The sequence below is a fragment of the Gymnoscopelus braueri genome (assembly GCF_963280865.1).
Source record: "Gymnoscopelus braueri genome assembly, chromosome: 10".
NCBI lineage: Eukaryota > Metazoa > Chordata > Actinopteri > Myctophiformes > Myctophidae > Gymnoscopelus > Gymnoscopelus braueri.
Window position 1 is genome coordinate 32,422,669 of NC_137611.1, and position 21,066 is coordinate 32,443,734.

General features: G+C 40.5%; 2 protein-coding genes across 2 annotated transcripts in view; both read right to left on the reverse strand.

Moving 5' to 3' along the window:
* Window positions 1–2,049: 2,049 nt before the first annotated feature.
* Window positions 2,050–6,402, reverse strand: ifi30a (IFI30 lysosomal thiol reductase a). The gene is made up of 7 exons (XM_080441252.1): window positions 6,160–6,402; window positions 5,000–5,191; window positions 4,189–4,263; window positions 3,894–3,980; window positions 3,604–3,756; window positions 2,583–2,651; window positions 2,050–2,351 (listed from the first exon to the last, which is right to left on the reverse strand). Exons 1-7 carry the CDS (start codon window positions 6,280–6,282, stop codon window positions 2,283–2,285), a joined length of 768 nt encoding a protein of 255 aa, XP_080297378.1. The 5' UTR covers window positions 6,283–6,402; the 3' UTR covers window positions 2,050–2,282.
* Window positions 6,403–7,466: 1,064 nt separating this feature from the next.
* pik3r2 (phosphoinositide-3-kinase, regulatory subunit 2 (beta)) overlaps window positions 7,467–21,066 on the reverse strand; it is a 64,921-nt gene continuing 51,321 nt past the window's right edge. Inside the window, exons 8-16 of the mRNA XM_080439223.1 lie at window positions 19,194–19,296; window positions 18,888–18,986; window positions 17,909–18,089; window positions 17,495–17,614; window positions 17,088–17,230; window positions 16,676–16,852; window positions 16,109–16,180; window positions 15,546–15,719; window positions 7,467–15,139 (exon numbers count right to left, since the gene is read on the reverse strand). Coding sequence (XP_080295349.1) covers window positions 14,932–15,139; window positions 15,546–15,719; window positions 16,109–16,180; window positions 16,676–16,852; window positions 17,088–17,230; window positions 17,495–17,614; window positions 17,909–18,089; window positions 18,888–18,986; window positions 19,194–19,296 — 1,277 coding nt within the window. The 3' untranslated portion in view covers window positions 7,467–14,931. The remainder of the gene's footprint in view (window positions 15,140–15,545; window positions 15,720–16,108; window positions 16,181–16,675; window positions 16,853–17,087; window positions 17,231–17,494; window positions 17,615–17,908; window positions 18,090–18,887; window positions 18,987–19,193; window positions 19,297–21,066) is intronic.

Consider the following 21,066-nt stretch of genomic DNA (forward strand, 5'->3'; position numbering starts at 1 on the left):
TACTTTAAGTATATTTTAATCCCAATACTTTTTTACTTTGATTCAAGTACATATTAATTACCGGACTTTTACTTGTAACAGAGTGTTTCTACATTGCAGTATATTGATACTTTTACTTAAGTAAATAAATGTTGTATTTTTTTCCACCGCTGCACGCAGTGGTGACGCACGTGATCCGTGACGTATTTGTTATCAGCCCACTTTAACTTGAACGTTAACATTTGATGACAAATAAGTGAACTAACGAGCTCCATGTTTCATTCTGCCCGAATACAATTATTGCACGGCACGTCACGGCAGTGGTGGAAGAAGTACTCCTCAGATATTTTACTTAAGTAAAAGTAGCAATACCACAATAGAAATACTCTGTTAACTGTGAGCTTGTGTCGGCTATTTTCAAATAGCCAGGGTTGAAGTGGTTAATGCATGTTTTATAATATCATAATTTAAGTAACTAGTAACTAAAGTTTTCAAATAATTGTAGTGGAGTAAAAGTACAATATTTACCTGCCATGTAGTGGAGTAGAAGTAAAAGTATTGAAAATTGGAAATACTCCAGTAAAGTAAAAATACTTATGAGTACAGTACTTGAGTAAACGTACTTAGTTGCTTTACAGGGTGAGATTAAGGGAAATGGCACCATCTACAGGACAATATGAAAACTAGTTGATCTTTCTCTATGAAAACTGTTTCATTGGACTGTGCACAGATGCCTAGAGAGCACAACATTAATATAAAACAGAAAAATAGTTCTATGCATAACTGTCCTGGGTTTCCGGTTCCGGTTCAGTTTCCCATAGTTTCATTTGATTGGCTCAGCAGCAGATTTGTTCTTAAGAATACATTTGGGGAATGGGACTGCTTTGGGACAGTGGTGACTGGAAAGAAAATATTCAACTGGAGAAAATGTTTCTGTTTGACAGACAGCTCTCCCCTCTTCCTGGTACTGTGTACCGGCACTGAATCCTTTAGTGGTGGGTACTGGACCGTACCAGAATTTTCACCCCTGAACTGTATACAATATATGAATACTTTCATAGACTGACTCATCAGCTGGTTGCCATACTTTGTCAGCTTGCCCTGCCTTAACTACTTAATTTGAACAGGTATTCACATTTACATTCCTGTCCTGATTTGTTTTCCCAATCTAGCCCTGTACAAATATAATTGACACGAGGCATTAGCATTCAGCATCCTTTATCAGAGCCTTTCCCCCGCATTGCATCATACCTTTCTCAAACACACACAATGGCAAAACAATACCATATGCACCACACAGATACAACAATGGAGGGAGGGCGGTGCATGCCTCCTGGTGGAGATTTGTACTCCACTGAGTGCCCTTTTCTCATTCTCAACTGTAGACCTTGCCCCAGATTACCATTCTATGATTTATACCAGGTGTTAGTTAGCAGAAATCACTGTGTCCCAGCCAAAGAGTGTGAAACTAATTGGTTTGTGGAGTCCTGTTTTGAAGCCTCAAATAAATTGATCTTCGTCATGTTGGATATTGGATGCTTCTACCATTGCACATGCAAATTGAAGTTACCATATTTGGGCGAGAGGGTGGCACTGGAGAGCTGCAAAGTGCTGCCTCGCTGTAGACACGCTTAAAAGCATACCCTGATTCATTGTGAGGTAATAAATCAAGTCATTAAAGGGTCATTTTCCCATTGACTTACATAATACACCTTTTGCATCCAATGAAGTTGCCCCCTGCTGGCCATAAGATATAAAACAGGTTTAAGTTTTTTTTCAGGCTGGAAGCTGCCCACTTCTCATCATAAAACGGTGTCACGCTTCGAAAATAGCAGTGTTGTACGACAGAGCATAAATTAGGCTTCAGTGTTCAGTCCCAACCAAGGTCTCAAACGGTCCTACATTAAGTGTCTACAATTGACCACCAGCAGTACCATGGGTCTCCAGGACCATGCTTGAGGGTCACCGGTTTAGAGGATACAAATCATTCATTTACACAATAAAAATGGTAATACAGTGAAACTCATACAAACCACATTCCGAAGAAAAACAGAGTAAAAAAAAAACAGCTCCAGAATAATTCGCTTTAATGTCACCTCAATTTTAAAGTTACAGTGATAATAATTCATCCCTTTATAAAAAACAATTAAAAAAAATAGAGATAACAGCCTTTTACTCTTATTCAGTTCTAATAAAACAATTAGTGCCATTAATGAATGTTTAAAAAACCTGAGTGATAATAATGTTCCCTTTTGTATTGTTTACTAGTGAATTAACATTAAGGCATGTGCCATGTTGGTCCCTCACTCCTTGTGGCAGTAGCTTCTGAACCGTCTCATCTTAGATGCTCCACAGGCTTCAGGCTTGGGGCCCTGGAGAGACAAGTGTACGATGAAGGGCAAGGCCAAACGGAGATTGTACCCTGTGAAACTATGTTGTTTCCTATGCGTATAGATTGAGTGTGTGTGTGTGTGTGTGTGTGTGTGTGTGTGTAGATTGAGTGTGTGTGTGTGTTATGTACAGTGCGAGTATATAAACAGTATAAATCGTGCATATTTATATACTATATCTACATATACACACATATACCATTGGAACTGTACCTTGTACATGCTGCAGACCAGAGGGTAGAGATAAGACATGGCTTTTTTCTGCAGGTCATCTGTGTGTTCCTGTAAAAGAATTAAGCAAATACACCCTAAAACCTACTGCACAAGAACAATGTAGTGTAAAGACCAACATTTAAACCCTTTCATACGTATTTGTACTCAAATTCAACTCAATAACAATAAAATGAATATAAACTCCATGTTACATTGGCATTGTTTTTTTTGGTGCTGTCCCCCCCCCCTTTCTGTTAAACACATTCCTTTTATCTTTGGTTCCTTGTATAAAAGAATGTGATCGACTTGATTTGAGCTTGAGATTCAGGGAAATGGCACCATCTACAGTGTACAGGACAATAACATTGGAATGTGCACAGATACCTAGTAGAGAGCACTCATTTTCAACCGTGATACTGATACTATTCTATTATACCAGGTACTAGGTAGTAGCTGGTATAACCTAGTGTCCCAAACCATGTTTAATTCAGCCCCTGATTAAGTGGCTAGAATGAAATCCAACAGTACTCTCGGTCTGCAGGACCACACTTATTTGAGGACCAAATTTTTGCAAATAAAAGAGTTCAACAAAGGCAAAGCCTTGGAGAATAATTAACTTCCTTGTCGAAAACAATGTGCTCTATAAATAAAGATTGGCCCGACTCATGAAGCTTGCCAACTCATGACTTTCAATAAAGCTAATCTAAGCACAACGTTGTAACCATGTTTGTTTGGCTTGACAAGCCAAACAAACAAGTTCCACAAGTGTGCATCATATGAACCTGAACGTTGATGTCTCTAGTGCTTTTATGAATATTTTGTTGGCAAAACCCTACGGCAATTGACCAGTGGGGCTGGGGGAGGCGGGGTTGATCCCTTTGTGTGGCCATAACTACAATGGTGTGTGCTGTGCATTGATTTAAAAAATGGCCTGGTGCGTGATGTCCTTTGCAACCTTCGCGTGCAGCCAACATGCCTAGTTTTAGTTGCACACTCTGGCAAAAAAACAAGCATTGGTTACCCCATCGATAGTGATCCAGGGTACATATTCGTGTGCAGGCTTCAGGTTTTGGGTCTTCAAGGCGTTCTGATGCATCAGCTGGTTGCCCAGGTCTCCATTCACACAGCTCATCACGTCGGCCCATGACAGTTTAGGGGAAAAGAGAGCCACACACTGAAAACCAAAAGAAAGAGGGTGAATAAACCTTAATCAACTTCTGCTATAGAGGGATATGTCAGAGAAACAAACACACCACCAGTAATACACACAAATACACGCACGCACACACACACACACACACACAGTCTTACAGGCTGGGCGGCTTTGATGACGTCAGCAGCACTTTCCATACAGTAGATGACCTGGAAGGCATATTCTGACAGGTGCATTACGCATGTCTGAATGGGAGAAAAGGGATAAATATACCAACATTAGGTTCATTTCTACCTGGTATACAATAAAGAAAAGGTTTTAAAAACTAATGGATTATTGAGTATATCGAGTTGAAAGAAGTATACTCCTTTATTGTAGTGAGTACCAGCGTAAGACTTTTACCATTTTGATTTGGTGAGCAATCACTGTGAGCACCTGAGGAAAAACCCTTACCTCAATCATGTTGCCCAGACACTCTTCCGGCCCGTGCTGGCAAGTGAAAACATGCTTCTGTCCTTCAGATGTTTCCTGGAGGATCACGTCATCAAAAAATTGATTACATTAAATATAACGAGTGTGTGCCGCCAAAACTGTGGGAGGAGTAGCGGGACAAACTTTAATTTATCTATAATAAGAATATTAAATAAAATCACCCAAGTAGTATTACCGGTATAGTGTGCTGCCCTTTCGGGCAACCACACTAACAAACACCCTAGTATTTAAAATTGCAAAATTTCAGTAATTTCAGAATCAGGTTTCTAATTTTATAAGAAACTAGAAAAAGTGCTCCTCGGAGCACAGGTCTCCGACCAGGTCAGGTAGATTATTGTGGGCCAGCAATGTTTGAAATTCGCCAATCAGGATGGACTATGAAAAATCGCAGCCTGGCGGACACAATAAGTGCAAGAGTGCAAGTGCATCATAAGCAGATTTTCCTGACGCTTAGTTGGAACAATCAGCTGACTGTCCTGAAGAGATAGCTAATGTTTAAGCTACTGTCATAATTGCATCATAATGTCATATATCTCAGGGAAAGAGATGTAGAACAATAGAAGATAGTGTGGGCATTGTTTGCACCTCCAGGTGCATTTGTTTTATTGACATTTTGTTTTCTATACCATTTATTTATCATATGTTTTAAACTGTAAGAAATGTAAGCATAAATACTATAGTAAACTATTTTCTATCATGGTGATTGGTACGCCTACTTCAAATACTTTAAATGAATACTTGCCGTTCTTATTTTGTTCGGTGTACAACTTACTTGTGCATTGCCGTAGGGCACCAGGGTGACATTGAGGATTTCATTGAGCATGGTCCAGGTAGGAAAGAGCATCTCAGTGAGGAAACCTCTGCAGCCGGGGCACAGGGACTCATAGTACAGCTCCACCTGGACCATTGGTGGTGCATCACTACGGGACCTGGTGAAATTGGTCTCAAGGCACTGCTTCAAGACCTACAGGAGGCAGGAGCATGTAGACATGTGTGAAGTTATAATATGCGTGCTCTATGTTTATCTCACTCTGGACTTTGGGATGTAATGTCTCTCGCTGACCTGTTGTGGAAGGGTCTTCAGATGTTAACATAATTATATGTCTGTAAATTGAGGAATGAGTGTACTCTAAGTACTCTAAGTGTATTCTGACTGAGACACTGAAGCAATTCTGATAACTTCCTCAAACGTGTATTTAGCAATAGGTGGTCCATTTTTCTCGGCTCGTTTGCAGAGTCGATATTTTGAATTTGGTGCTGTGACGTTTGCATATCTATGATCGTCTTGGCCTTTACCCCCCAGCTGTCACTGGACATCCACCCGTAAAATCCGCATTTCTCAAAACATGTACAAATGCAAAATATAAGGTTCTTACCCGGTAGCCCCGGGTGTTAACTCAGCATTCGGAATCTTTGTGCATTGTATTAGTCCGTATTTTGCGTTTTAACCCCGTCTGTGTCTGAACGCCATATTTTACCCCTCGTTTACTTCCTGTTCAAATTGACTGTAATACCGGCTTTTACCAGAGCGCCCCGTCACTACCGCCCATTGAGGAATACAGGGAATTTCCTACAGAAGACGACACAGACGGGATTAAAACACATATCTATTGAAAAACACGGGCTTCTACAGTGCATACGGGTTCCTAATGTTGAGTTTACATCCGGGGCTACAGGGTCAGCACTTTATATGTTTTTTTGGGGGGCTTTCCGCGCTGATGTCTGAAGCCCAAGACTATCATAGATGCGAAAGTAAAAGTCAGACTCGATAAAATACATCTATGATAGTCTGACTCTTGATCCAAGGCTAGAGAACTTCCTCAAAGCACTATTTTTCTCGGCTCGTTTGCTGAGCCAACATTTTGAAGTTGGTGCTATGGGTGCTATACATCATTATTTCCATAAACAAACTCACACGATGAACTTTCTTACCCCACATTCGATAGCAGATTCCAGAGATGAGCACCACTGCGCCGGGGAGTAAGAGCAGGACGAGCAGTGAGCACTATCCGAATATGACCACAGAGTCACCATCAACAACAAAAAGACCTTCATCTCTAGCTCGATGGAGGACCCCTGACCCTACAGTAAAATAAAGGTGCAAACACACTCTCCAAAATCTACCACCGTCGGCTACAACAACTTCAGGATGAGGATAACTTCTTTGAACAGAAACTACGTACGGGGCTTGCCTTTAAGAAGAGGTTACCTGTGTTCTGATTGGCTGTCGGGTCATGTGGTGACAACAGCGTCACCTAACTCCGGCAGGCAAGCAAAGTGTCTTTACAATTCTTTTCAATCTGTTATTGACATTAAAGGCTGGATTTTTTTTTAATGAGTCATATAACCACATGACAGTCACACTGGTCAAGGTGGTGACTTGGATTTATCAAAATCAGAAGTATAGAATCCACATATAAATAAATATATACACACACTGGTAGGCCTATATATCCTTAACACCACTGAATAGAAATAAAATGGGCTGAATTGTTGGGTTTCTCTCTCTCAGCTATTATATTATATTCTTGCAATAAATTATATCTCACTAGTCTTTTTCTGACATACTGTAGGCTACATAGGCATATAGATACAGTGGCAAAGAAAACCCTCAGAATCAGGATATGAAGTTGCAAGGGAAACATTTCTGGTCTTTGTAATTACGTAATTCTTTTTACAGTGTGATGAAGGGATTCCAAAGATCTCAAAGAGCTTTTTTTTTTTTTTACCATCAACAAGAAACAATTTAGTTTTTTTGTTTGCCTAAACAATAGCCTAATAGTTTAGACTTATATCATTCCAACCCTCATAATGAAAAGGCCTTTGTGCACAATTGACAAACATGACAAGCCTAGGTTACAAATGTGACTACCTGTTTAACATTACGTATTATGTTCGGGGCACACAAACTATTTTAAGGAAGTGAATCTGAGGAAGTAAATCTGGGGGGGAAAACTATTTTATATATAGTAGGTCTATTCAGAAACATTGTCGTTGCCAATGGATGGTCAGTGATGCATGTATGTATGTTCCTCATTTCAGTACTGTTACTGTTAACATGATACCCAACACCTTCCTTAGGAAGAGTCATGAGATGTGCACACCACATCAGTCATTCATGCCTCTACAAGTTATGAAAGATTAACATGATGACTCTCACATGATTCCTGACTACAGCGCTCCACTGATAAGGTGACAACAATAAAGCGAACAAAGCAAAAAACACCAGACACCAGACCTCATTTTATACATCTTTTATTGTCTTTTAAATCATTGCATCAACCTAAAGAAAGAACCGTACAGATGTAAGAGTACCTGTCTGGGGACAAACACAACTCCAAAGCAAGCTGTACACAAGAGAGAGAAAGAAAGAAAGAAAGAAAGAAAGAACAGGAGAGAGAAATGCATCTGAATAACAACAGACTGAAAGAGGAAAGAAAAACATGATGGAAGAGAACAAGAATCATCATACATACATAGATTGTGCACACCACAGCCAGTGGGCCTCCACAGGCTGTAACGACAGTGCTCCCTCTGAGTTCAATTGCACTTTGGTGTAGAATAGCTTTATCTGACTGTCCCATTCATTTTCCATTCACCATTTTGAAAAACAAAGAGAAGACCACATCACACTACAATAAGAAAACATACATCACAATGTATGTATGTGTGTTGTTTAGACTATGATATACTGAGCAAATATTTGGACAACGTAGGAGAAACAGTTGGGTGTCAAGACAGGAAGCAAGCCAATGATCTTCCCACCTTCCCATCATACACCCATAATAGTGCTCCTTTAATATTTTTCTGATTTTCAACTGAAGGTTGAAAATCTGTTCTTTTGAGCTGAGACATGGAATAAAGTATACAAAGTATGTATATCAAACGTAAATGATGTTGCCATGTAAGTATAGAGACATGTTCCTGGACAAGGATGTGGTGTCCAAAAAGCTGCTCAATCTATCCCAGTCAATACTGTAGTATTGGGTGGGTTTGTGAATATGTACTACTATACACCAGTGAGAAATACTACGACAGTCACATCAAATCAAACAAGCAAGCAACCTTTCAGCATGACGGCTGGGGTGATTGAAGAGACTAGACAAATGCTGCTAGAGGGAAATGAAAGTGTAGTCTGAATCTGAGTCATCATGATTTCTGAGTAAGGGTGTGTCAAGAATTTGGGAAGATTTTTGGTTTTCTAACGAACTGTAATATCTGACATAACAACATTTTGTTTTGTCTCCCTGTTCTTCTCTGATATGGTTTGTTGTTTTGTGAAAAACAAAGAATGCCTCTTCCTTAATACCTGCTCAGTTGAATTGTCCCAAAAATACACAGGCATTTTCACTGAGCATGCAACCTCTACTGACTGTTCACATGGGGATTTTGAAAGAAAGAAAACAATTCTGGCCTGAGTCCTGATTCTTTCTTTTTAAGACCACACCTTACTTACTGTATGTATATCAATGTCAAGTGGAAAACTTGCATATAAGTCTACCATGATGTATTCAAATGTATCCCAAGTTAGGATTCAGTCCGGCATATACAAGGCTCAGTGTAAGATGAAATAGTCAGGTACAGAACAGAATATAGAAACTGAATGAATAAACATCTATACGAGGTGGACCAATGCGTGTAGACCATTCTACCTTCCACATACACTCTAAAGAACATCTTGTTGAATGTATTGGTTATGATAACAACTGCTATGCTGTCATATTGAGGGAGCACTGTCTTGATGAGTAAAAAAATGAGAACAGAAAAGAGAACAAGCAGTCATAACATTTTCAAGTTTAAAATGACAGAAGAAAAAAAAGAAATATAAATCAAATCAATCTATCGCAGCCACTTTAAGGGACAGACAGATTGATTTTCAAATGCATACTTGCTATTTGGTTAATTACATATCGTAAACATTTGTATTTTTTCTGTATGGAGGAAAAAATTCAAGCTAGCTTATTTTTTTCTTTATAGGTTCTGTAAGGTTATCATTAACAGATATAAACAAACAAAAACATTTGGACAGACAAATCTATCAGCTTTTTAAAAAAGCCAAAAATAAAAAAAATAAAAAATACTCAGGCACCATAAATGAACACTTCCTAATGCCATCATTGTTCCATGTACAAAGGTCTACGTATTTCAAAGGAGTGCTTCTGAACCTCGGTTGCATTTAAGGTTTGGCCAGATTATTGTACTAGTTTTATCATCTGCCTAGTATTGGCTGGTTTGTCTAAAATGTATTGCTCCAGAATGAATGCCCCTCTTGAAAACAGTTACCATAGAAATACACCAGAGTAGGATGCAATGTTAAAAATGGCTTACTGTACATTGTGTGTACGTTGTGTGTACGTTGTACAATGTAAAGTCTGATTTATACTTCGTTGTGCGCTGGTGTCGCGCAACTAAAATAGCAGATCTACAAGCTCACAACACAACACAGTACGATGCATTTTGAGCTTGTAGATCTGTTAGTTAAGGTGCACGACATGATGTGCAATCAAGTAAAAATGAGGCATAATAGCATTAGCGTCTGCTCTACGGTACATCTCTATGGTGGAAACCTATCATGTTCGTTCCACCCACAAGTGTAGACCTTGTCGGTGAAACTTTCAAATTGCCTCATCACAAACACAAACCTATAATCATTCAGCTGAAATTTATTTTAAAATTATAGATTCTCGTGTTAAGAGAAAGAAAGCAACAACTCCCCTCAAATGTCTGTAATAAATGCAAAGCAGCCAAGACCGCATTAAAAAATAAACTGTTGTTTTACAAATAGACTCAGCTCTGTAAATATTAACATATATAGATGAGCTCGCCTCATCCTCTGAATGCTCTCAATAATCATGCTCATTGCTTTATATTAACATAGATCAACTGGATCTGTTTGTTGCTGATCAGGATGAAGCTCGTGGCTGATTAATATAAATGCCTGCGCTTCAAAAAAGAACTGCTCGACCTGTTGAATATGAAAGCAGCTGCAGAGCAAGTCGACAGATCACGTTCACATCAAAGCCTCCGTTTCTGATTGGTTTCAAGCATAATCCAAATCAGAAGTATAGAATCCAAAAATATAGATATCTTAAGATATATTTCAAAATATTTTATTTTATAGTACGCCTCTCATTCTTCACACCTAAATAGACACCAAATGTACGCCTGTTCCTTGCATTCAGCGACAGATGTGCTTCATGTTTGACGCCATTTCAAGAAAAATATTTTTACAGTGTGTACTGAAGATAGTGAAAAAAATAATAATTTTACTAATGGTGTATCATAAAAGCAAATTGTTTAGTTTTTTTCCTCCAAGAAGCTCTGACACAAACACCTATCTAATAAGATGACCCGGGTGAGAGTTGCAGCTACCGAAAGCAGGCTTAGAATTTCGGCTCAGAGTCCAAGCACAATGACACGTTTTCATAATGGGTCCATCTCATGCAACCATGGCTTCATGGCTACAGGAGTGGTACAGTCCACTCCACAATGCATCCAAAACAGGCCAAAGACAAATCAAATCCATTTCAACAAACATCCATCTTGATAAGGTATAAAATCTACCATTCACTTTTCATGGCTGTTACATTTTTCCACAGAGAACTTTTGAGAGTTTTCTTGAACCAAGTGATGATGCCTTGAAATAAAGGAAATCCCTTAACTTGCTTCAATATAATAACCTCTGATTCATGGAAACAAACTCACTCTGCCAACATTTAAAATAAATGTATACTGTACTTTGAAGAGCCTTCATGTGAGATTAAATGACTCGTTAAGATGGGACTAAATATTGTACATTGATTGTACATTGAGTCAGTAGCTCTTGATGATTTGAGAACAGTTACTACATGTGGTCATTTGCACTATACAGGAGAGTTGTATACTGTAAAACTAATTCTATAATGAACTAGGGATGAGGCGATCATTCTGCCATGGTTTGTTCAACAGGACCAGAACTACGTGACAGCTGGCAAACACACATCCAACAAAATGTAAGGTGTATAGTGTGTACACTAATAACGACAAAGTGAGAATGTCAACCATTGATGACATACTGCAAAGTAAGAACTTAACACAACAAACAAAAACACTATCATGGACAAGTGAGCTTCACTGATGCTCCTTAAAGTCAGTCTTTACGGTGTTGGAAGTTAGATACACTGGTCAGGGAGGGTGTGTGTGGAACGGAAAATAAAAGTGCAATCACAAACATGTTGGTCCGACCGACAGTACCGTACACGTGTCAGAAATGGGGGATGGCTCAACCAGATAATTAAGTTCAGAGGGAACTGACTTGAAATATGAAACACTGTGAGAAATACTGCATGCGTATCACTTGGGAGCTTATCAAATGAGCTTAGGCTTCGAACAAACTGCTCTGGGCTACCGATGTGTATTATTCACATTTCTATATAACGTGGGTTCTTATTCAATCATGAACTGTATCTAACAATACACCAAAGAAAAGCTAGCTTGTGTACTCCACGAGAATGACCATCAAGCTATGGTACAGCCCCCACCATGAAAAAAATGAATATGTAACAGCTATTGAATACGTAACAAAGAGGCACAACTAAAAAAATACTCTCACTCATACTCATGCACACATACAGTACAACCACGCACACACAACCACATGCCAACCTGGACACACACACACACACACACACACACACACACACACACGACAACTACGTATGCTCATTTGAGAGTTATTCTAAGTCTAGATCACTGACAAATACAGTATGAAACAAGGAGCACAGCATGTGGCGATGGCACCATCTACAGGAGCAAAGCCTCAACAACAGAGGAGAAGAGATGAGCTCAATTCTAATGACAAAAGGCACTTCTAAATCTTTCTGATTGAACTTTTTTAAGCCCTCTCTTGTCAGAAACACCGCTGTCACTTCTAGTTTAATTCTTGGTTGTTTCTTCTTGCCAAGAACTGTGCAAAGCAGTACAGTACTGTTGATTATTTTTGATTGAACTCAAAATGTCTTTCATCCCTACCCAACTCCAAAATAAAAGAAAGTCTAAAATGCCAAACATGCAACTCTCAAAAAAATAATTCTTTTTTTTCCTCTCTTTTTCATAATTTCCCATTCCGGACTACTGTAAACTATTCTACACACATTCTACAAAAATACCATTTTTCTTTTTTTTATTCTTTCTTTCTTTTTTGGCAAACTGGGACAACTATAAGTGGGGAAACTCTGGAGATTAATTATTTTCATCTCCAGGAATAAAAAAAGCACCACTTAAATCAACCCACCAGATTAAATTTAGTAAATGTCATTACGTGATGCCTGTTGTCGGCGTGACCTTTTCATCGACCACATAACAATTACTCAATAGTTCCATTTCCATGCGAAAGGACTGTGCTTTGAAATAGAGATAGAACAAAAGAGATGGTTGGGGAAGCGTTGCCTCCAGCCACATGAACATAAAGCCTGATTTATACTTAGTTGCGTGCAGCACGTGAAACACGATGCACGGCCAAGTATAAATCAGGCATAAAGGAACAGCAGGAAGTCACTGCTACAACACAGAACATGGGGGAAGGAGTTGCTCTCGGAAGTGTGTCTGTATCTAAAACCTAGTCTCATTCACATACTACTGTCTTGTGCTTAATCCTAAAACACAACACAGCACTGAAAGAAAATATAGACAGCACGAGTATCGAGCACAGGTGCCAAGTAAACACAAAACAAAAGGGAAAATCCAAAAAGAATAGAGTTCATGCATACTGCAGAGCAGATAATCTCTCAGTCAAGTGTGGCCGTGCTAAATGGCAAAAGGACAGGTTCTTTTTTTCTCTTGCTACATGAAAAGACATCCTTCATTTGGCTCACATTAGCTGGATACTGTGCGTCCTCCGAGCAGAATCTGAGAGCATAGCAAAATGATAGAATATAAGAAATTATAGCCATCAAAATGCATCAGTGTCACATACTGTACTGTACTGACTGCGTGCTCCTGTTTACCTGCGCTACGTTACACTTAGAATTCAATTCTCTCACTTTGTACAATATTCTCCAGCACTGTGAATCAGGCCTCTCGCACGCGTACAAAAAAAAATAGTCAAGAGCAGTGTGTTTTTGTGGCCAAGTACCGAGAGTAAATCTGTGTCCAAAAAAATATAAACAAAAAAACATCTGCAAAGAATGTTGTACCAGTAAAACAGTCTTCCTAGCTAGAGACAAAGCACATACAGTACTGAAGATATCAGAATCACATAGACAGATGCTCTTTTTAAGTGTCATTAGCATATAGAAATAAACACATTTAGAACAACACTAACAGTTATACCTGAAGTCAGTGGCTACAGGTGGCTACAGTATTTAAGAGGAAGAAGAAGAAGCAAGTATAAGTTTTAAACAACAAAAAAAAAAAAACACGCTTGGTGCAGAGTCTCTCAATGATCCATGATTTCAACCTGAATCCTAGTCAACTGCATTCATCAATGTACCATTTTCTTTAGCGTATTGTGATTACAGTGCGTATACTCACAATACACCAAAGCTTGTACCGTGTAAATCTATGATGCTGTACCTTATCAACAAATTCACAGAGAGGCCAGGAGTGAAAGGGAGAGAGAGAAACCAATCACAGCAGCTTGATCTATTCAATAAAAATATATAAGCAGTTTTTTTTTTTTACACTGTAGCTTTCTCTAGAAAGCCCCTACCTTCCGTCTTTCCCTCTCTCCATCCGTTCCCCGATGTAGGCCCTCATTCTTGTGACACAGGCTCGTGGTCAGTCAAGGCTATTACTATGGCACTTAAGCAAGCTTTAAATCGAATCTAACAGTTTAGAACCCTCTAACACAATTAACTCCCACAACCGCAGCATTCTCTCCCCTCCCCTCCCCTCCCCTCACCCAAACAACACAAGTTCCTCCAAGCTCCAGTGACTACTTCCCCCGCTGGTCCAAGGTTTCTCAGTCGCCCATCGGTGGTGTGAAGCAATGCGAGCAGCCCGGTTAGCCAAAAGCCAGTCCTTTTCCTGGGGGTTGACAGCTAGCTCAGGCCTTTGTCTAAGGAGACTTTAGCAGGCAGTCTGGGGATGACAGCTCAGGGCCTTTGTCTACAGCAAGTTAGCAGGCAAGGCCAAAGCAGGAAAAAAAATTACTTTGTTTTGGCGTTCCCCCTCGTCCGACAGCCCGTTCTCCTTCACCTTCATCTCTCTACATCTGTGTATTTTTTTAAACAATAGTCTGAGGCTTAAATTGTTTTCTGTGTGCTTTTAGTGACCTTGTTTAACAACATTTAGTGTAGGCTGTTTTGTTGTTGTTGTTGTTGGTACATATCAATGACATCTTCTCTCACAGTTTTCTCATACTGTAACTGACACTGTATAGGCGTACTGGCTAAGGCGCCACGCGCACCATGAACCGTACAGTGCTTAGTTGTTGGTATTTGTGTGCTTTATGTTGTTTTGATGCCATGCTGTGAGCGGAGAGGAGCGCCCTCTGCTGGGCCGAGGCCAGAGTGGGAAAAAAAGAAAAGCACCGTCAAGCACCCGCCAAACGTCACTCAGTTCTGGCCATGGCTGGTGAATCCTCCAAGTCTAGCAGCCACTTCAACAGGTTGATAACCACTGTTCATAGGTTGATTATTGTTATTCTTTTTTTCAATGTGAATGAACAAAAAAAAATACATTTTCTTCCCACCCTGGCTGGGGGAAGGGATGTGGCGGGGTAGCTCATCTGGGGTGCTGGTTTTGATTGGGTGAACGGGCCAGAACCGGGTAGGCTAGGTTTACATTCAGCTGGTCGTTGTGTTGGACCAAGGAGACGTTTTTGTAGTGGAGCACCAGATCTCTGAGGGAGGAGTAGAGGTTGTAGGGCTCGGCGAAGCCGTACCCCGTGGCCGTCTTGTAAATGACGCAGTGCTTGGCGTCGCCCTCCACACTGGAAAACCAGGAGAGAAATGTTGTTCAGTTTCATGGACACTCTACTTCTGTTGTGTTCACAGCTGGGTTGTATTCCTACAAATACTACAAATTGAATCCTTAACCACAGGAACCCTTGCGTCCCTATTCTGGGCATGGAATAACAGGCAAACATTTTCAGAAAATAGCAGATCTGCAAGCTCGTAACGGGTCACTTGCAGATCTGCTATTTTTGGCGAAATGATTTGGTGAAGAGGAAATAAAGGAAAGGATCAAGTATAGACCCCTGGGGGACTCCGGACAATTAAGTATATATAGGGTTTAAGTGGTTAACTTATTGGAATTGGAAGAAAAGTGTGATAAAGAGTAACAGTAAAAGATCACACATAACTTCCATAAACTAAATGAAAACTGCAAAAACTCACACTACAGAGCAGGCAAAGGAGCCCTTCTGTGACTGGCTCTCTCGGATGAGGAAGGTCCCATCAGATTTTCCTCTCAGCATCTCCTCGGCTTGGGTGCGTTTGATGTCGCCTACGTACCAAGAGCACTCGTCGTGGTGGGGCGAGCCCTCATCCTCCTCCACCAGCGAGTAGGAGCTGGAAACACAGAGACAAAGGAGCATTCATTTATTTTGAGATTCCTGAGATAAACACAAGATAAGGAAACTTGTTTTGCCACCTTCTTGACATTTCCATCATTGCCTTGCAGCAACGAGGAGGCAGTTTGAAGCCAAACTCAGAAGCCCGCTGAGTACAGTGCTTCAATTTCAAGTGGCATTTCTGGATCTCTCAGTTGTTAAAATGACAAATGATTAGTTACAGATCACAAGGTTTGCAAAGGTTTTCGCTTTTTAAATATATATATTCAAAGACTTGCACAAATTTTCTCGATTTTTTTCAAAAATAGCCAAAGTGTAAAATAATGCTTTTTAGCTCAAATCTACAGATGCGTTCCAGGTCTTAATGGGTTAATGTCACACACTTACTCGTCAGCGTCGTTCTTGATGTCCAGCCATTCATTGATCTTCTTCTGCCGTGTCCCTTTTTGAGTCAACCATCTGCAAAGTGAAGTCCACCACTGGTTAGACATTACTGGCTTACTCTATGTACCACATATAGGCGCTGTCGGGCGGAAACCTTGTATGTCCAAAACCATGACTTCTCAGGATATGGAGAAAATAACCGGTTCCAATGGATCCAATGTAGTTATTATTTAGTCACAAGCTCTTGTTAATACTTCATTGGTTAAATATTTAACCAATGAAGTACATGTGTGTGTGTGTGTGTTTCCAGTGATGCCCAAATGTCATCACAAAAAGCACAATATGAGGAAAAAAACTCGCTCAAGGTCGTTCTTTTAAAGATGGGGATAGGTTTGGCTAAATGTGAAAGTTGGGTAAGTAGCTGTACACTTAGTTAGGCATGAGGTACTGAATAGTGGGGACAGTCTTCCCCCTGTATTGTAAGACAACGTTGTGTGTGAGTGTGGGCGCAGTTCGTAAATGGCTTAAAATTACAAACGAATATTTGGTTTCAGGCGAAGGCGAGCTTACATCAGGTACTGATCCCTGATCTTGCGGAGCTGCATGAGGTCGGGCTTGAGGCTGTTCATCTTCTTGTCGATCTCTCTGTTGTCGTTGACCTGCTGCCTCAGGTCCTGCTCCAGCTTCCGCTTGCTGTCGTGGATCTCCGTCACTCGAGACTTCAGGCGTTCCGAGTTGCTCTGGATCCTGATTTGAGAGAATCCAGTGAGTTTTGTTCCAGACAGAGAATCAGTGTTTTTGTTTAGTCTGAGCTCTCTTCAAACTCAGATCAACCTGACTGATGTTTTTTGAACAATTCAATTCAATCAAAACAACAATAGATGTCAGCTGTAACACTGACTGAAAGCCAATTATATATGAGTTGTACATGTGTGGTCAAGTACATGGTGACTGCACTTTGTACAAGCCCTGTCTCACTTACTTCTGGATCTCCTTCTCGTTACCCTCTCGTTGGAACCTCTCCAGACACTCTCGGCTGTAGCGTTCCTGGGTCTCACACTGCTCCTCGAAGATCTTGATGGTCTCGTTGAAGGCCTCAATGGCGGTCCGCTTCATCTGCAGCTCCTGCGGAAGAGGGTAAAGGTACAGAGAGAGATCAGTGAAATTCATATGTGATTGAGATTTAATAGTGTCTTAAATTTCACCTATAGTCCCTGAATGCTGTGTGTGTGTGTGTGTGTGTGTGTGTGTGTGTGTGTGTGTGTGTGTGTGTGTGTGTGTGTGTGTGTGTGTGTGTGTGTGTGTGTGTGAGAGAGAGAGAGAGAGAGAGAAAGACAGAGACAGAGAGAGAGAGAGATAGAGAGAGAGAGCAAGAGACACTTCAGATACCTGTGAGGTGCGTGTATATTCCTCATACAGGGAGTCGTACTCGCGACTCTTCTCCTGCCACTGCTCATGGTAGACCTTCAGCTGTTCTCCCACCTCCTCTATGCTGGTCTCCTTCACCAACTGGTGGCCACATCATGGAAAAAACACAACAATGACTCAGTTTCCATTGGAATGCATGTCTGCGCACATACATTAGCACAGAAAGCAAGATGACTTTGATGGTGTTAGTTACAAAAGATAAACTTGATGTCCGTCCTTATTTCGTGAAGGTGCATGGCATTGCACTGAAGCTAACAAAGTATGACTTTGCATGGACTTCATCAGCACAGACTGAGATTTGAGTTTTGAGTATTTTAGTTCTGGAGCCGTTAAATCTAAAGATGTGGCCCAGCACTGTGTATGAGCCCCCCTCACCTGTTGGTACTTGGAGATGGGGTAGAAGAGCTTGGTGTCCAGCTTGGCGTTGTACTGGGCCAAGGACTCATGGCGGTAGTGGTTGATGAGCTCCACCACAGACACGAAAGTGAGGGGCTCGGAGAAGCCATACTTGCCCTCTCGGTGGTAGATCTTTATCAATTTGTTGTTCCCTCCTTTCCTGCAGGGGAAGAAGAAGAGGTGAGAGGAGGAGGTCAAATGAGCAAGGGATGGAAACACGGAAAAGGGTCAAATTGGTTTGTATTTATATAATAACAGTAATAGTACATCATAACAAAGGAATTATCAAGTAGGAGCAGTTGTTTTACGGCGTACATGCAACTTGGTCAGGACCCACTTGGTGTCACTGGGTAATGTACTGGTATATCACAATAAATCGATTTTTGAATCAATTAGTAGTCCGCGTCACTTGGCACATAATGCAGACGATGTAGGCTCAACTTTAATAAACACCATTAAAAACATCAAAAAGAGGCAGGCAGTCAGAAGCGGACTTCAGCCGGATCAATGCGCTAGCCGAGCGAGTGCCCGAGCCGAGTGGTGCTTTGTCCACTTCTGCCAATTCAGTGGCATTCTAGATGCATATACTGTAGCTAGGGAGAGAATAGTAAATGATTCGTCATTGTCAAAATGGTACGCAAAAGGGCTACCAATTGTGTACGCATCTCAAAAGCTTCAAAGAGCTGCGTATTTAGAAAACATTAGTTTTTCAACTGATCAATGCCTTATTTTGGACTGAACACTTAGAGCTACATTCCGGAACTTATTTTTATGGAAAAAAAAAATTAATACAATATAACTGCCACATTCGCAGTGGCTGGAGGTAGTCTCTCTACTCTTCCATTTAGAAATATAGAGCCTGGTGTCGGGTAAGACACTTGACAATGTCAACAAAGGTATTTGAAGCAGACCAGATTGGACACTAGATACACTGTCATCAACAATGTGTGCAGCTGACCTGAGGGTGAGGGTGTACTCTCCCTCCAGTTTACTGGAGGCATCACGGACCAGAAATGTCCCATCAGGCGTGTCTCGCAGCTTCTCATTCACCTCCTCTCTGAAAACAGACACCACATTACCATACTGTTAAAACTACCAGTAATTACACAAGGAAGGAAACTGAGATTTTATTGCATGAGGGTGACAGAATATGCTCATATAATAGAGCACACTTGAGTTTGTGAAAAAAGAAACATATCACACAAAATAGAAATTGTGGGAAGAGGTGTGTGTGTGTGTGTGCGTGTGCGTGTGCGTGTGTTACCTAGAGATCTCTCCCCAGTACCACTCAGCTTCATTCAACAGGCTGCATATCTCTGTCATGGCTGTTGGCGTAACTTTAGACTTCAATGGCTTGGCTGGGAGAGCTGAATGATTACACACACACAAAATGAAAATCGTTAAAAACTGTAATTTCGTTTCTCAGTTAATGGCTCCATGCGATCATACAGAAGTCAAAGTTTGTTGAATTAGGGTCAGTCCAAGGCAAGGCAAGAAAATTTTATGTATAAAGCACATTTCAACAACAAGGCAATTCAATGTGCTTTACACAAAATATCAAGCAAAGGAAACACAATTATGAAATGACATTAGGATGCATAAAACAAAGGCCATTAGCTTGTTAGCTTTGTGACATTGTCAATTTGGGAATAACACGCACGTTCTCTTTAGGTTTAAAACAGTTACAAACAGAGCCCATGGATATCACGGAGGTGTGATATGTAGCTTTAAAAGAGAGTCGTACTGGTGAAGGAGTCTCAAACCACAGTATTTTCACTGACAGTCTGATAAACTAAACTGTACGCATCTCTCTCTCTCTCTCTCTCTCTCTCTCTCTCTCTCTCTCTCTCTCTCTCATCTCTCTCTCTCTCTCTCTCTCTCTCTCTCTCCTCTCTCTCTCTCTCTCTCTCTCTCTCTCTCTCTCTCTCTCTCTCTCTCTCTCTCTCTCTCTCTCTCTCTCTCTCTCTCTCTCTCTCTCTCTCTCTCATCTCTCTCTCTCTCTCTCTCTCTCTCTCTCTCTCTCTCTCTCTCTCTCTCCTCTCTCTCTCTCTCTCCTCTCTCTCTCTCTCTCTCTCTCTCTCTCTCTCTCTCTCTCTGATTGGCCATCGGTAGTAAGTGAGATAATTAATGTTCTCTAGTTTAATTTTTTCTCAGCTGTCGTGAACAGTTCTAGTTGTGCATTGTGGACATGGAAAAACCCAATGTTTGATTCTGTGGTATACCATAAAACAGTATAGCTTTACATCCCAACACAGTATGACTTTAAAGTAATACTAGGTAACTTTTTCAAAAAAACTAAAGTTAGATTTTTTGATCTTTTGTGAGTGGCAAATGTTTCACAACACCTATTTCATGAATTTCACCCCCGAAAGCCAATATTTTCTATTGAAAGTGGACAGGGGCGTCTTTCCCGCGAAAATGACTCCTCCGGCCAGAAAACGGAAACGGAAATGCACCGGTTTCGTGTTTGTCCCGGAACTACCACGCTAGTAACAAAAAGGAATTTCACACTGTTTTTATGGCTTTATAGGATTTGAAGATGGAAAAACAATAGCAAAAGAAAGCACAGCTCACAGTAACTAAAGCTCCACTGGCTAAGAGAAACAATCCGCAGATAGTATAAAACAACAAAAATAACGTTTTTTGACGCTTCCGCCTTCCGGTGAAAACGAATGGAATTCTGGGTCCGCTGAATCAGCTAAAGACCTGCAATGACGATAGTGACCAGCAGAGGTTGCTAAATATCGTTATTTTGGTACTCACCAAATATGGCTTTAAAGGGTAAGACCACTTTGGTAGAGGTTTGGGTTGTGTATTTACCTTGCCATGATGTAACTCCAAAGGTGGGCAAGAAATAAAAAATAATTGCTCCATTGACTAGAAATTGATAATTGAAAATATGCTCCTCATTGACTTACATTGTACGTTAAAACAGCTCTCAAAGTCACTCTTTTAGCCCATAAATGAACCCAAACTAAGCTGATTCAGACAATATAGAGCATCACCAAACCCAGTACTGTTTGTTTTTTTAATAAAAATGTCAACTTCCTGTTGATTTTACTATTTGAAGATCTGGATCCGGATCCGCTGATCCAGTCCAGGTTTTCTACTTATTAAAAATGGCAAAATCAGTACGA

Excerpts from the sequence above, each read along its gene's own strand:
- ifi30a (XM_080441252.1), bottom strand. The coding sequence starts at position 6,282 with ATGAAGGTCTTTTTGTTGTTGATGGTGACTCTGTGGTCATATTCGGAT. Across the intron at positions 5,192-6,159 it reads AATCTGCTATCGAATGTGGG|GTCTTGAAGCAGTGCCTTGA; the intron begins GTAAGAAAGTTC and ends TGCCTCCTGTAG. Across the intron at positions 2,652-3,603 it reads CCTGGATCACTATCGATGGG|GAACACACAGATGACCTGCA; the intron begins GTAACCAATGCT and ends ATTCTTTTACAG.